This window comes from Lytechinus variegatus, chromosome 1 (assembly GCF_018143015.1).
Source record: "Lytechinus variegatus isolate NC3 chromosome 1, Lvar_3.0, whole genome shotgun sequence".
In the NCBI taxonomy this organism is placed as follows: Eukaryota; Metazoa; Echinodermata; class Echinoidea; order Temnopleuroida; family Toxopneustidae; genus Lytechinus; species Lytechinus variegatus.
Window position 1 is genome coordinate 78,217,496 of NC_054740.1, and position 15,744 is coordinate 78,233,239.

General features: G+C 37.4%; 1 protein-coding gene across 1 annotated transcript; it reads left to right on the forward strand.

Moving 5' to 3' along the window:
* Positions 1 to 4,076: 4,076 nt before the first annotated feature.
* On the forward strand, positions 4,077 to 14,393 carry LOC121406556 (shiftless antiviral inhibitor of ribosomal frameshifting protein homolog). Its single transcript, XM_041597567.1, has 6 exons — positions 4,077 to 4,291; positions 7,245 to 7,292; positions 7,832 to 8,002; positions 12,548 to 12,699; positions 13,424 to 13,571; positions 14,104 to 14,393. Exons 1-6 carry the CDS (start codon positions 4,271 to 4,273, stop codon positions 14,317 to 14,319), a joined length of 756 nt encoding a protein of 251 aa, XP_041453501.1. The 5' UTR covers positions 4,077 to 4,270; the 3' UTR covers positions 14,320 to 14,393.
* The last annotated feature ends 1,351 nt before the right edge of the window (positions 14,394 to 15,744 follow it).

Sequence of the window (15,744 nt, forward strand, 5' to 3'; positions counted from 1 at the left end):
CTACCGGTACTCACTGGCAGTTTTGATCTTATTCGATATTCTTCCCGATTTTAGACCGGGACCGGGTTGCGCTACCGCGCCTGCATACCGTATACCGGGTACGCGGTTAATCCGATCCGAGCTCTCTAAAGGAGATGAACGGGGGGCCGGGGGGAGGGGGGTAGTCAAATATATTGCTGTACACATGCGTGACCAAGGAATTTCCAAAAACCCCTAAACGAGTTTTTCTCTGTGTGCAAAATAACCCCTAAAAAGTTTTTCGCGGGATTTATTTACACATTTTGGCCCCTAAACAAGTTGTCGCCAAAATATTACCTCGGGGGGAAAAAGCTTTGGGAAAAAAATATACTCTATACACGCGTTTGTGTAGTGTCAAAAAAAAACTTTAGGGGGAAAAATACCCTAAATCATTTGACCCTGCGATTGACCATTGACCAGTCTTTCAAAACCACCCTTTTTCTTGAAAATCAGTTTTTTTGAAACTCTAAAACGTGTCCAAAACTGAAAAAACACACCTTTCAACAAGTTTTTTTTTTGTCACGCATGTGTAAAGCAATATATTTGACTGCCCCCCCCCCCCTGGGCAAATTACAAGTTTCATCCTTGTGGTGGTGACGATGATGATGATGTTGATGGTGGTGGTGGTGACCTGGGGATGGTGACGATGATGATGCTGCCGACTGATGATGATAATGATGCATGAAGATTATAATGATGATGATGACAGCTAGGGGCGGTGGAGCGAAGTTGAAAGTGGGGGGGGGGGGGGGGCACAGGTAGATAGGGCACCTTTCTTTCGAAAAATATCTTCAACATGGCCATATGTGCAGATATTTTTCGCTTGGTGGGGGGCATCACCCGTAAACTTTTAGGAAAAATTTAAGCGAGGAAGCGAAGCGACTGAGCTTACCTGTCCATAGAGGCACTTTTACATTTTGTTATGTGAAATCGTTGGATTTTAAGCATATTTTTTGTGCTTTTTGTGAAAATCTGCAGTAAATGAATGTGAGTTTTCGAACTGGGGCAATTGCCCCCCCCCCCCCCCCCCCCCCGCTGCGTACCGGCCATGATCTTAAAGCAAATCAAAAATGACTTCTTTACCCCACTTACGTGACTCATGAAACTTAATAGTCCAGGATAGGCCCCATAGAAAAATTGACCAAACCTTGTTTTTTTATATATACAATTTTTTTTGATGGTTTCTTGTCAATTCGACGGTGCTGATTACGAATCTGAATGATGCCACTCGTGTAACCTTGAGCATTTTCCGCAAATTGGCAAAATCCAATATGGCCTCCAAAATATGCAAATTACCCATGAAACTCATAAATTTGTCCGCACATTGGCTGTGAAATGCATGAAATTGTGTGGCAGGAGTGAAATACAATCTTAAAAAATAATTATTGACAAAATATTTATCTTCCTGATATTCAAAATGGCCGCCATAGGCCATTGTATACACTATCATATACAATATGAATAGGGAAAACTAATTTTCACAAAAATGAGCACTAAGCTGCGAAAATCGCGATGTATGAAGGAAGTAATAAATGCAAATCATCATTACTAATGAGATATATTTTTATTATGTCAAATATGGGAACATTGCTGTATTTCGATATCTAAAATAGCTGCCACTGGCCCAAACAGTATTGCGTACAATGGCCGGGGCCCAAAAAATGAGAAGATTGAGCATTAAAATGCATATTATTAAGATAAACGAGTGGAATACTGACTAAAAACACAATTGTAAATATGCCATTTATGTGGTAAATGCTGTATTTTGAAATTCAAAATGGCCGCCATAGCCCCTATATTCATCATGTACAATGCGAATAGAGAAACTAATTTTCACACGAGTAAGAAACATAAAATGCATGTAATTGTGATATATGAGTAAAATATTGTCTGACAACATGTTTTATAGCAAGACATATCATTTCTTTTGTCATGCATGAGATAAATACTGTATTACGAAATTCAAAATGGCCCCTATACATGTAGGCCCTAACAGTATTATCTACGATGTGAATTGGGACATATAATTTGTAAGAATTTGGATTTGTTTGACTATGACATCCATATAATCCTGTTGTATGGGTAAAATGTTATTTGAAAACATTTTTTTTTAATCATCGCATTTCTTCTTTCATATAGGTGATAAATACTGTATTTTGACATTCAAAACAACCTCTACAAGCCCTAACTAAATTATGTAACATGCGAACAGGGAAACTAATTTCACAATTATAGTGAGAATCATAAAATGCATATAACTGTGATGTACGGGTAAAGATATTGTCTTAAATATTATTTCTAAATAAATACATCACATATGGGTCGTGGATATGGTGGAGGTAATAAATGCTGTATTTTGAAATCCAAAAAGGCTGCCATAGGTCCTAAAAGTATTGTGTACATTGTAACATGGGACATATAATTTTGACAGAATTTGGCTTTGCTTGACTCTAAATATTGCATATAATTGTGTATTGTGATGTAAAGGTTAATTATTGTCTAAAACCATGGTTTCTAACTAGATATATCATAATATTGTCTAATTAAGGTGATAAAAGCTGCATTTTTAAATTAAAATGGCCACCATATATAGGCACTTATCGTATAATATACAATTTGGGTGGAGACAAATAATGTTCACAAAAAGAGCATATGACAGCCATTTTGAATGTTGAAATAGAGTATTTATCACCTAAATTACATAAGATATGATATATTTTGTTATAAATCATGTTTTCAGACAACATTCCACTCATACATCACCATTTGACCAAGCAAAGCCAAATTCTGAGATTTGTTCCCATTCATATTGTGTATAATACCGTAAGGGACTGTAGCGGCCATTTTGACTTAAAAATAACCGTATTTATCACCTAACTGGCAGAATAAATGATACATCTTGATAGAAATTATGCTTTCAGACAATATTTTACTCATAGATCACTATTACGTGCATTTATGGTGCTCACTCCTGTGAATATTGGTTTCCCACTTTGCACTGTATTATTAATACAATTAATGTCCATGGCAGCCATTTTGAAAGTCGTAATACAGTATTTAAGACAAACTTGAAACCTGAATGAATATTTCGTTAGAAAATACGTTTTTAGACAGTATCCAATTAATTTATCACATATTTATGCATTTTAGCGCTCACTCTTGTGTTTTCTTTTCTCCCATTTCTCATTGTGTATAATACTTTTAGGGCCTTTGGCAGCCATTTTGAATATCAGAATACAACATTCACCACATACATGGCATATTAATTATATATTTCGTTAATAATTGTGTTTATAGTCAGTATTCCAACTGTTTAATCTTCATAATAAGCATTTTAGTGATCACTCTTGAGAATTTTTTGGCCCCCATTGCCATTGTACGCAATACTGTTTGGGCCAGTGGCGGCTACTTTACATATCAAAATACTGCAATTTTCCCATATATGACATTACAAATTATATATCTCGTTAGTAATGGTGATTTACATATATTACTTCGTTCATACATCGCGATTTTTTGCAGTTTAGTGCTCATTTTTGTGAAAATTAGTTTTCCCTATTCATATTGTACATGATAGTGTATACAATGGCCTATGGCGGCCATTTTGAATATCAGGAAGACAAATATTTTGTCAAAATTTATTTTTTTAAGATTGTATTTCACTTCTGCCACACAATTTCATGCATTTCACAGCCAATGTGCGGACAATTTTATGATTTTCATGGGTAATTTGCATATTTTGGCGGCCATATTGGATTTTGCCAATTTGCGGAAAATGCTCAAGGTTACACGAGTGGCATCATTCAGATTCGTAATCAGCACCCTCGAATTGACAAGAAACCATCAAAAAATATTGTATATATAAAAAAACAAGGTTATGCCTCTTCTATCCTGGACTATAAGGCACGTTTGAACAGAGTTCCAAAACAGTGAAAGAGATCAATGGAAGCTTGTCGTGTTCAGCAGAATGAGAACAATCTCGGTACTGCCAATGATTGACAAGAGCTGGCGCTATTACTCTCAATGCTTTGGACTTTTGCCCCTCCCCTTCTTTTGGTATTCCCCACTGAAGTCCCCAACGACATTATACATCAGGCCAGGTTCAAGGTAGGTACGGTACGACTGACAACGGCACCAACCAAACTGTTGTAGGTATGCTACACATATTTCACCACATTTCCAAACATGTTCCTAGCCCTCGCTTGCACAGCAGATTGATACATTGTCTGAATCACTTGTGAGTTGAGGAATCATGGCCGAGAATGGTCAACGGGTATGTAAATGTTATTTTCATGACGAACCAAAAAATAAGCATTAATGATAATCTTATTCATGTTAAAGTCTTATTATTATGTGTTGCAGGCCCAATGTTGATTATCTATACTTGGCTTAATGTGTGATAGTATGATAATTTGGCATAGACCTACATTGCTTTATATGATAATCGTACTCATGTCAGAATTTTGTTTAGATCTTCAATCTTGAATTTTGAAATTGAATTACAGCTCTATCTCTCCCCTGTCTCTACTCGGGAAAAGAGGAGGGGAGGGGATCGATGGAAGAGAGATACAAATAGATTAAGGAACGAGAAAAGAGAGGGGTGAGAGTGAGAGAAGGGGGAGCAGTGCGCGGAGACGGGGAGGGGGAGGGTAATTTTGCGCGCTCTGGAAGTGAAGAAAACTGAAGAATGCCAATAATTATGGAGAGAAGGGTATAGGAGGCACGGCCATGATTATGGTCGGGATGCAGAAATAGGCGAGAGGGGGAGAGAGAGGGAGAGAAAGAGATATATAGACGATGGAGAAGAGTATGGAGCGGACGATTTTGCCCCCACCCTGTGGAAAATCTGCCACTGGATATGACTATCAGATTGCTCAATGAATATTTGTAAAGATTGAACTGTTTCAACGAAATAGTGCAGATCTTTAATATATCAAAATTTTGTTATAAGTGTATCATTTTGATCAAATTGTTTTCTTTATTTGTTCAAATCATGTCCTGGAGCAAAACACAGTTTAGACGAGAGGATCAGAACGAGAGACGGGCGGGGGGGGGGGGGGGTGCAAAGATGAATTCAGTTCAGACAATAAATCATCATTAACTGGAACAAGGTGATTCTGAACTATGAATTTTACTTCAAACATATGCCCATGAAGACACAGATTCATATGTATACCGTATACGTGAACACGAAGTTGGCCAATTTCTTTGTAATATCGTGCACCAATACATTTTAAGGGGTTCATTTAAAGTTTGTCAAAAGTGTTGTTCTAGTCGACGAAAACGGTTGACACTAGATTGTATTGAGGTTTGTAGATTTGATAAGTAAGCCAAAAAAATAAATAAATAATATGGATAGATAAAAAATATCTAATATAGGCTGTCGAGTCCAAAAATGGTTGACATTTTGGGCCCCTGGTATTAGGCGCAGGAAAGGAGGGGGTGTGGATTTCTCTTTTGTACGTCATTGCTAGTCTGAAAAAAATGACTTAATTTTTTTGATACAGCCACAATCAATTTCTTATTGTGATTCAGACTTTCACTATTCTTTTTTTTAAATACAATTCTCTTAATTCCCTGCACATCATATCATCCAGATTGCTCCCCTGCATGCAGAAACATAGGGTGCATATACAATGATCATGGTGCTTTTTGTAAACAAAACGTTCAGATAACCATTATGATGCATTTTTTAATGATAATTTTGTCATACATTTACGTATAAATAATCAAATAAAATTAAAGGGGCGCTCAAACAGATAAAGCAAAATCAGACAAACACCTGCCCCCCCCCCCCTCCTCAAGATGGAATTAACCTCTGCTGGGAATTTGGAAACTCCCAATTTTATAAAGATACACATTTTGTGTGTCATGCAAACAGATGGCCAGACAAAATTCAATCAATACCGTATGATTCTTCAAAAACACAAATGATTTAATTTTGATATGAAAGAATGACAAGGCCGCTTCTTTTTCACCCGAGGTGACACAGAAAAGACTTTGTTGTGCTTAGAGATTATTAGGTTTACTTTATGCCAAAATGTAAACTTGAGGTCTGTTTGCCTGTATGAATACAAATAGTAACACGATACAGAACTGATATACAACAATGGTGGGGGCAAGGGCGCCGGAAGCGGGGGGGGGGGCAGGGGGGCACTTGCCCCCCCAATAAAATTTTTGGGGAGCAAAACGAGATTTGCCCCCGCCCCCCCATGTGCCCCCCTGAGAGTAGAAAAATAATAGATTTTTTAAGGACAAAAGTAAACGATGAAGGCACTGTTCTGCCTAAAAATTGTCATTTCCATTGTCAAAAATGAAAAAATTTCGCCCCTGACGGGGCAATTACATTATCATAGATTCCAAAACTTCTTCCCATAATACCTGTTACTAATCAGATCGAGATGGCAGCTATGTTCTCTGGTCCATCCCAGCTTTTGTTATTCATGGACGTTTGCAAAAATAAAAAATAAAATCCGGGGGTGGGTGGGGCTGCAAGACCTAAATTTCCGAAGAAACTTAAGAGCGAGGGGGTTTGTGACGGGGAGCTCTTGCATTTTCTAGAATAAAATTGAAGGATTTCGTGCACAGTTTTTGTGAATTTTGCCCTCTCGATCGGCGGCCCCCGGCTGCGTACGGTCATGTTTGTCATCTTAAAGTCTTTAAAAGGCCTATATTACATTGGTTTGAAACCCCGTTTGAAACAATTTCGTTTGCAATAAGGCTCATCATTTGCTGGAACTGCGACCCTGATCATTAAGAAACACCAGTCTTGGTCAGAAGGGAGGAAACAGAATTAAGGAGCCAGGCTACAAGACTGTTTAATTCTCAAGAAATGTATTTATGAATGCTCTTAGAAACGCAACTTTTATAATACTCCATTTTTACACTAAGTCCTTACCGTGTGGGGGGGGGTCCCACACCCTCGCCCCCTCGATCGCTTCGGTTACTCACGCTGTCAAAAATATTGTGCCCCCTTCGAGATTTTGCCCCCCAAAAACTGAAAGTGTTCCGGCGCGCCTGGGTGGGGGAGGAGGACAGCAGTTGGTAGGTTTATATCAATCAATCTTATCATTGCTATTTTATTATTTTTTATTAATTGATTGTCATGCTTAGGCATATCAAAACAGAACAAGAAGATTATCACTATTTAGTTTTGCAGCTTATGACGAACTTCATGTTTTTAGGAGATTAAAGAAGAACATTTCTGTTATTTTTAATCATTATAGACACATCGCATCGGTAGAGAGCGGATCAAATACCTGACAGATGGCCAGGTTAGTAACACTTTACTTCAGCAGATAAGCAACTTTTCTTTTCTTATCGGTGGTGCATCTAGGTTTGATAAATTAGTGATGGGTTCATTTGAAATTAGACGATTTCTTTAGAATTTTTACAAGCAAAAAAGAGGAGGTAGAAAAGATGGTTGGCCCCAATAATTGAAAAACAACGAGGAGAGCTTCAATATTTTAGAGTAGAAAAGATAAAAGCTATGGCCAGCTTTCACCAAGATGGATTCGAAAATATATTGAATTTGCAGAATCCATGCACCTTTGTGAAACCAGGTCATTCGGGTCTGATCGCATTAATCATAATGTTGACAATACTGTTAAAATATCTCGATATTCTTAAAGTTAACACACAAAGAAAACAATTAGCAAACAATATACAGTATACGACAAGCGAGTTCCCAAAACATAAATCTTTATACTAAACTTAACAAAAATTATTTTCAAAGTTTAAACATTCATTGAAACGTTGAAATATGTTTCGTCACTCTCGTTATAAATTTGGCTTAATGTTTAATTCACTGCAGCCGGATCAGAACAAGATACGGTCGATATGTCGGGCAATCTCGACAGAATGTAACTACACAAGGGTAGACTTCAATGTCCGTGATAACGGAACGACCGAGTTCTTTGTCAGGGGAGCCGACGATAAGATGGAGCTAGCTCTTAGGTTAATACATCTTAGGCTTAAAGGAAGAGTGAGTATTACAGACTGTCAATCGTGTTTCCATGGAAATTATTTTGATAAAGAATGTTAAGCAGTAGTTTCTTTCATCCAGAGTAGAATGGAGATTTATGACCCATCGATTTAACGTAACTGATATGTAAATTACTTCCAGTGTTTTATTGTTGTAAAATAAATGTTTTTCCCTGGACTGAAATAACTGAACAGGCAAAGAAACATCTGTGAATCAATTTGATGGGACATGAATTTGTCGATCTCCGGGCCTGTTTGGAATACAAAAGACACTGAAAGAGGGATTTTTTAAACCAACTTGCAGAAGTTTTAAAGAAGACTGAAAATACATTGTCAAGTGGTTAAATAATTATATCCATAGCTTTGAATATCAAGAGACAACACTGGGAAACTATTTTATGAAAGCTGTCAGCCACTGGCGTAAATCCCGGGGGATAGGGGGATATATCCCCCCACTTTTCCAGGAGGGGGGTGGCCTGTACAAACATCCCCCACTTTTTACAAAAGAAATGAAAAAAAAAATCACAAGCGATAATTGTTTTATTGGTAAAATTCTTCCTAAAATACCGCTTAACAAACAAAACCATATTGAACCGTATTGAAATAAAATGCAAATGAAAAGCCAGCTCACCAGTTGAGTCGAAGAGAAACCCCAGTTTCTTTCAATTCATCAATGTTGGGGTCTTTGGGAAGGAATTAAGATGGAATGTCAAAAAAGTTTGAATGTAATCTATAATAAAACCATTAAACCATCATGGGGTAAAGAAAAAAATAATAATGTTGAGGGGTATTTGCCGTATGGACATACAGTGGCGAAACTACGGAGGGCATGGGGGCACGTGCCTCCCCATAGACTCAAAAACGGGGAAAAGGAGAAAAGGAATAGAAACGTAGTGGGAAAGAAGAAAATATTATTCACTATAATGTTATATTATATTATAATTATGTTATGTTACATACATAAGAAACATTTTTATCATAACTTTATGAAATATTATTTACCCAGGGCCTACGTCTTCATTGTTCCTGGTGCTCGCATTGTCTGTTTAAAGGGATATATAATCCTGTTGTACTAAAACATCCCGTTTTCAAGTAAATATAAACCAAATATATCTTCTAGCACTTGAGTTATCATTGTTTCATGTAGTGGCATATGCTTCTTTTTTATGACTCCAAACAGTGATTGCCCCCATATTAAGGTCTTCGTATACATGAAATATTTCCTTCCGTGATAACGTTCGCATTAGTGGATTGGTGAGATAGGTCTGCTCTTCATGAATTCCTAAAATCTGTCCTTAAAATGTTCCTTCTTCGGATCTGAATATCAAAAATTTTCAGCTCGCTCTTCGCGCTCGCATGATTTGGTTAATGAAATACATATGGTCCTAGTTGGTTTATGGGTTACACTTCGTAATTCCGAAGCTTCGTAATTCCGAAGGTTCTTTATTCCGAAGGTTCGTAATTCCGAAACACGTAAATTGCCTATACCTCGATGTTCGTTAATCCGAAAACGAAAAAGGGTTCGTTAATCCGAACATTTGTGGCGTTATTCCGACGGTTCGTTATTCCGAAGGTTCGATAATCCGAAAACGAAATAAGGTTAGTTGTTCCGAAGGTTCGATAATCCGAAAACGAAATAGGGTTCGTTAATCCGAAAACAAAATAAGGTTCGTTAATCCGAAAACAAAATAAGGTTCGTTAATCCGAAAAATGAAAACCGGGAAAGCAGAGGCAGAGGCAAGGGGGGGGGTGGACACTTGCCGTTCAATTGTTATGAGGATGGGAAGGCAAGGGCGGCCAAACGAATTTTCGTTTGGGGGTATAGCCAAAAAATGAAACTCATACGTCAAAATGGGCACTTTGGTGATATTTTAACCTTAAGATTATCAAAAAAACTTTTTTGAAATTACTTCTTATTATGGCAAAATGTACATTTAGCCTTTATTTTTCAGGAGAGAGTATAATGAGTGAGCGGCTTGGTGAAAAAATCAAAAGTGAAGTTATAAAACTAGTTTTGGGGGTCAATTATTCTTTAAATGGCATTATTGCGAGGTGTTGCGAGCGTGAATCACAAGCTAAAACTTTAGGGAATTTCAATCAAAATGGAAATAAGTTTTTAAAAATCCGAGCAGATTTCTGCTGTCACAGTACATCTAACTAAAGAATTAACACGAGCGCAAAACGCGAGCTTAAACATACTGACCAGAAAAGGAATCTTAAAGAAAGAATTTAGTGACCTCTTTAAGATACATATTTCACCAATCGAATAACTAAGAGTGCGAAGCGCAAGCTGAAAATTTGCGATATTCCAGCCTGAAAACTTTACTTTAAAAAAAGTATTTTATTTCAAAAACATGAAAAACAGCATATTTATTTTTGAAAAAAGATATTTCCCATTTTTGGAAAAATATGCATTTCCCTGTTTTTTATTTCATTTTTGGGGTGCACGTGCGCCCTGCCTCCCTCCCGGCGGATCCAACTTTTGTCAAATGGGGGGGGGGGGGGGCAATTTTTTTTTCAGCCATATTTTCCTCAATCGGCAGCTTAAAGTTGATTTTCGTTTGTTTTTTGAAAGGGTAGTCCTAACAGTCAATAATAAGCTTTATACTTATAAAATAAAGTAAATATGTAATAACATGATAAACCCTTTTTAAATAATGCGAGCGCGAGCTATATATTTTTTTAAATGATGGGCAATATGTTTGTGATCTTGAAAACGAGATGCCTATGTAACTAGATAATAACTGCGAGCAAGAAGCGCGAACAGAAATTTTAAATATAAGCTCTGACCTGATCTAAAGGGGACATTTTAAGAACTTTTTGCAGTTAGCCATGAAGACGATGCGTGTTTCAACCAGTGGCGGCGGAACGTATTTTCCTTTCGGGGGGGAGTCAAAAAAGGGGCCAATAGGGGCATTTTGGTGCAAACGGATATTTTCGCCATAAGATTATCATCTGTGTAAAGAGGTTGTGTGTTTTGTAGTAATTAAGTTTAGGAAAAAATTTTAAGTAATCTCTGATTGGTAAGTTATATATTTACGTTTCATTTCTGCGAGCGTAGCGAGCAAGCGGTTTGAGGGGAAATGTAAAATTCGCCTATTTGGTCAATTACTGTTAAAAGGGCATCCTTGTGACATGTTGCCAGCGAATCACGTGCTCAAACTTTTGGAAATTTCATGTAGGCCTAAAATTATAAAAATTATATTATTTACCCTGGGAAGCCACTTCAGTTCTGAAAACTGTTCTCCCAGCTATTATTATTATTATCCGTGTTTGTTACCAAAATGAATAATTTTCATTTTCGGAAATACGAACCTTATTCAATTTTCGGATTAACGAACCTTATTTCGTTTTCGGATTAACGAACCTTCGGAATTACGAACCTTATTTCGTTTTCGGATTAACGAACCTTCGGAATTACGAACCTTATTTCGTTTTCGGATTGACGAACCTTCGGAATTACGAACCTTATTTCGTTTTCGGATTAACGAACCTTCGGAATTACGAACCTTATTTCGTTTTCGGATTGACGAACCTTCGGAATTACGAACCTTATTTCGTTTTCGGATTGACGAACCTTCGGAATTACGAACCTTCGGAAATACGAACCTTCGGAAATACAAACCTTCGGAATAACCGAACCTTCGGAATTACGAAGCTTCGGAATTACGAATGTATGCGGTCCTAGTTAATACCTACAAAGAAACTTTAGAATGCCCCATTTCAAGTCTGAATTATCTAAATTTTCCGCTCGCGCTTCACGCTCGCAATATTTGAGTAGTGAGATGCGTATGATAATCATGACTGCAATGACTACAAATAGTGTTTCATGTGTTCAGATGTAATTCTAATAAAATAAACAAGCGCTTGACACTCGCATTAGATGACTATGGTGAGATATGCATACTCTCCAATGGATTCCTAAAATGGTATTCCTTAAAACCCCGCTGTTTGGGGTCAAAATATACGAAAACTCAATATTTTAGCTAGCGAGACAGGTACCTATCATGATTATAATGTCCCTTTGTAGGTGTGAATATAAAAAAAATCAGCTCGCGCTTCGCGCTCGCATTATTTGATCATTGAGATGATATCCGTTAATGACATTGTCCTTAAAATGTCTCTATAAGGTCATGATAACTGGCGCTGATTCAAACAATGTGCTGGTGCCCCCCCCATGCCATGACCCACGGTATGCCACTGTGGACATATCAATGACTATTCCTTGCATCTAAAAAAAATGATGATGCCAAAATATTTTAGTCATCCCCAACCATCAACACGGATTTACGCCAGTGCTGTCAGCTCGATAAAATCCAACACTCAGTGCAGTATTTCGATACACGTGCTCCTTCCTCCTCAGCCAATCACAACCATAATTTGCCAATCTAAAAAAAAATGTTGGGGAAATGCTCCCAAAGTTTATAAAAAAAACTTCCCTTGTTTCCATGTTCAAGAAAATGTTTTAATATAGGCTAACGGATGTTTGAATGGATGAATTGTAGTTTGTCTTAGTGTCAAAATGAGTAAATATGTTTTCTGGCAGGATGGCGAACAGCCCCCTCCCGAGGTAGTCCCATTAACTGTAGAGAATATCAGGAGACACAACAAGAATCTAACAGAAAGAAGGCAGTTCGTATGTGGGGCTTGCCGGAAGATTTGGTTTCGAAAAGTGTTCAGCTGCAAACCTGTTTCACGGTAAGGAATACAGTAATCGTCATTATTCATATAGCATAATTTCCAAAGACGCTAAATTCACATTAGTATTTCATGTAGATTAGAACTTGTACAAAATATCGGATCCGGGGAGGGGAATAGGCAGGAGCCCACCCCTGGATAACACGACACATGAATGCAGTGATTATGGGGAACACAAAAGTGCCCAGTATAGTGAACCTTTTGTCAATTTTCTCTCTCACCCCCTCTCCCTTTTTTATGTCAATCATTGAATGAAAAAAAATGCCATTTTAAATTATGTTATTACTTGTAATTCTTTAAGATTTAAGTAATTTCTGGCCCCATCCCCCCCAAAAAAAATGCATCAAACGATTCTCTGCCCCATCCCTCACCAAACATTAACTTGGGGTAAGGGTTCATGTTAGACATAATAGGCACATTTTCTACATTCTATTTATTTTGCCATCGATTGGGATCATTTATCAGTAGGTCCCATTAGTTTGTCAGAGCCTTGTCGATGCATATGATAATAATATTTTGCCTAGCGAACGTATCCACTTTGGTAGGTGCTCAAGGCGCTCCTATATACAGATTTATATACTAGTCTACCTATTCCGGTACTCACAGCCTTTTGAGAAATTAGTTCCTACCGGTACCCATTTTACCTCACCTGGGTTGGGTGCAGCACAATGTTGGTAAATATTGCATGCTCATATTACCACATTTGACATTATCTATTTTTCAGGTGTGCTAAATGTCATGTCCGTTATGATCCTATTCCTCGTGGTAGTGAATTTGGACATGGTTTCTACAGGTGTAGAGATTGTGGAAATGAATTTACAGGGCGGGCTACTGCAGGAGTTCCAGCACCTTGCTTCGTTTGTGGAAGAATGGTAAGATATTTTAATAACCAAACATTGATTTACGAAGGTGAGTTGCTAGCGCTGTCAATCCGGCGAAACTGACCTCCGACCAATTAAATATAATTATTGGGGCTTCTCCTGTACCATAACAGTGTCAAGAAGTGATTGTAATCTTTGTATCCTGCTTTCATCGGGGTTTTTCATAAATACCTTCTTCTTTTCGCTATTCATCAAAATGTACACCAGCTCTTCAAACTTTATACAATTGAATGTTCATGCCGAAAGTAAATTAAACAATGACGAAAAGGTGAATATCGCGGCAACACCAGAAATGAGGGGGCAAGACACCTACATTAAAAAAAAAGAATATTGAAAGTAAGGGAGCGAAGCGACCGAGCTTTTTATCGGGGCATTTTTGCATTTTATAAAGAGGAAAGTAAAAAAATGTGAGTTTTTACGATCTCGGGGGGGGGGGGGGATTCCCTCACTCCCCCCGTCCTGCGCTGCGTACGGCCATGGAAATGATATTGTTAATGTTTTGCATTTTTCTTGATATCGGCAGTGTATGCCCTTGAGAATCGGACCGAAGCCCGAGAGGGATCTACCGCGGGGTGGTGGTCGTCATGCATGTGAGATGTGTGATAACGGTAGGATCCAACCGTGTCCATCTTTTAATCAATTCCCTGTCGTGAGTCAGCGCCATGAAAGCACCGGGTCAACAGTATCTACCTTTCTCACACAAACCTCAGACATTTCCATCGATCTCGAAAATGACTAGGATGCGACTCGATCGGGCATGTTTAAGTGGTAAAGAGTCAGGAAACTGCACACTCAGAAACCAGGGGAGCGTTTCATGAAAGGACCTGTCGCCGACTTTTAATCTGACAAGTACCACTTTATCCGACAGTTACCATAGTATCACTGCTTCTCAGCCAATCAAAATCAAGGAAAGTTGTCAGATCTTACAACTTGTCAGACAAAATTATTGATGAAACACTACCCATGTAATGCCATCGTCCCTCCGATTCCTTAAAGATCAAGTCCACCTCAGAAATATTTTGATTTGAATCAATAGACAAAAATCAGACAAGCACAATGCTGAAAATTTCATCAAAATTGGATGTAAAATAAGAAAGTTATGACATTTCAAAGTTTCGCTTATTTTTAACAAAATATAACGAGCCAGTTACATCCAAATGAGAGACTCGATGATGTCACTCACTCACTAATTCTTTTTTTTTATTGTTTGAATTATACAATATTTCAATTTTTACAAATTTGGTGATTAGGACCTCCTTGCCTGAAACACAAAATGTTAAAATAACGGAATTCCACGTGTTCAGGGAGGAATGAAACTTCATTTCACACGACAATGACGATAAAATAAATATATTTCATATAATAAAATACAAAAAAAATAGTGAGTGAGTGATGTCATTAGTTCCCTCATTTGCATACCGACCGAGATGTGCTGCATATAACTGTTTTGTGAAATGAAGCGAAACTTTAAAAGGCCATAACTTTCTTATTTTAAATCCGATTTTGATGAAATTTTCAGTGTTATGCTTGTTAAATTTTTCTCTTTATTTTGTTTGGGTGGACTTGTCCTTTAAAAATATACATCGTCCCCTAAATTTTCTGATAAAGTGTCCGTGTTTTTTTTTGTTTTGTTTGCTTGTTTTTTTTGCAGTACAAGCCCCATCTTCTCTCTTTACATTTTTGTTAAAGCAATGGTGTCGGATTTGAAGAAATTGACTCACTTCCTGTTATGTTCCTTCTGGTTAATGAAGTCTCACTTGGATATAGGAATATTCATAATTAATTTACATGTTATACAATTACTTTCAAACATGAAATACCTATACTAAGTCCATATTTTCCGAAATTCTATATTTCGAGTTTATCACTATCCCCATCACTATCATACCCCAGTATTCGACACAGAATAATATTTGACTAAAGAGACTAAGAACTGAAATAAAAATTAGTATGTGCTTTGAATAAGAGTAAATATATAATGTCCCATTTACATGATTTTTTTTGGCAAATGAACTTTGTTTGTTTTGCGGTCTTTTGGTATGAATCTTTCAAATGTTGTCGTAAATTCGGTTTAAATGGGAGGTTAATACTGCCCTATTTTATCTCAAGTCATGTACCATGAATTCAATAGAAACTTAGGTTTTACATTATTGTTTAACCGCCA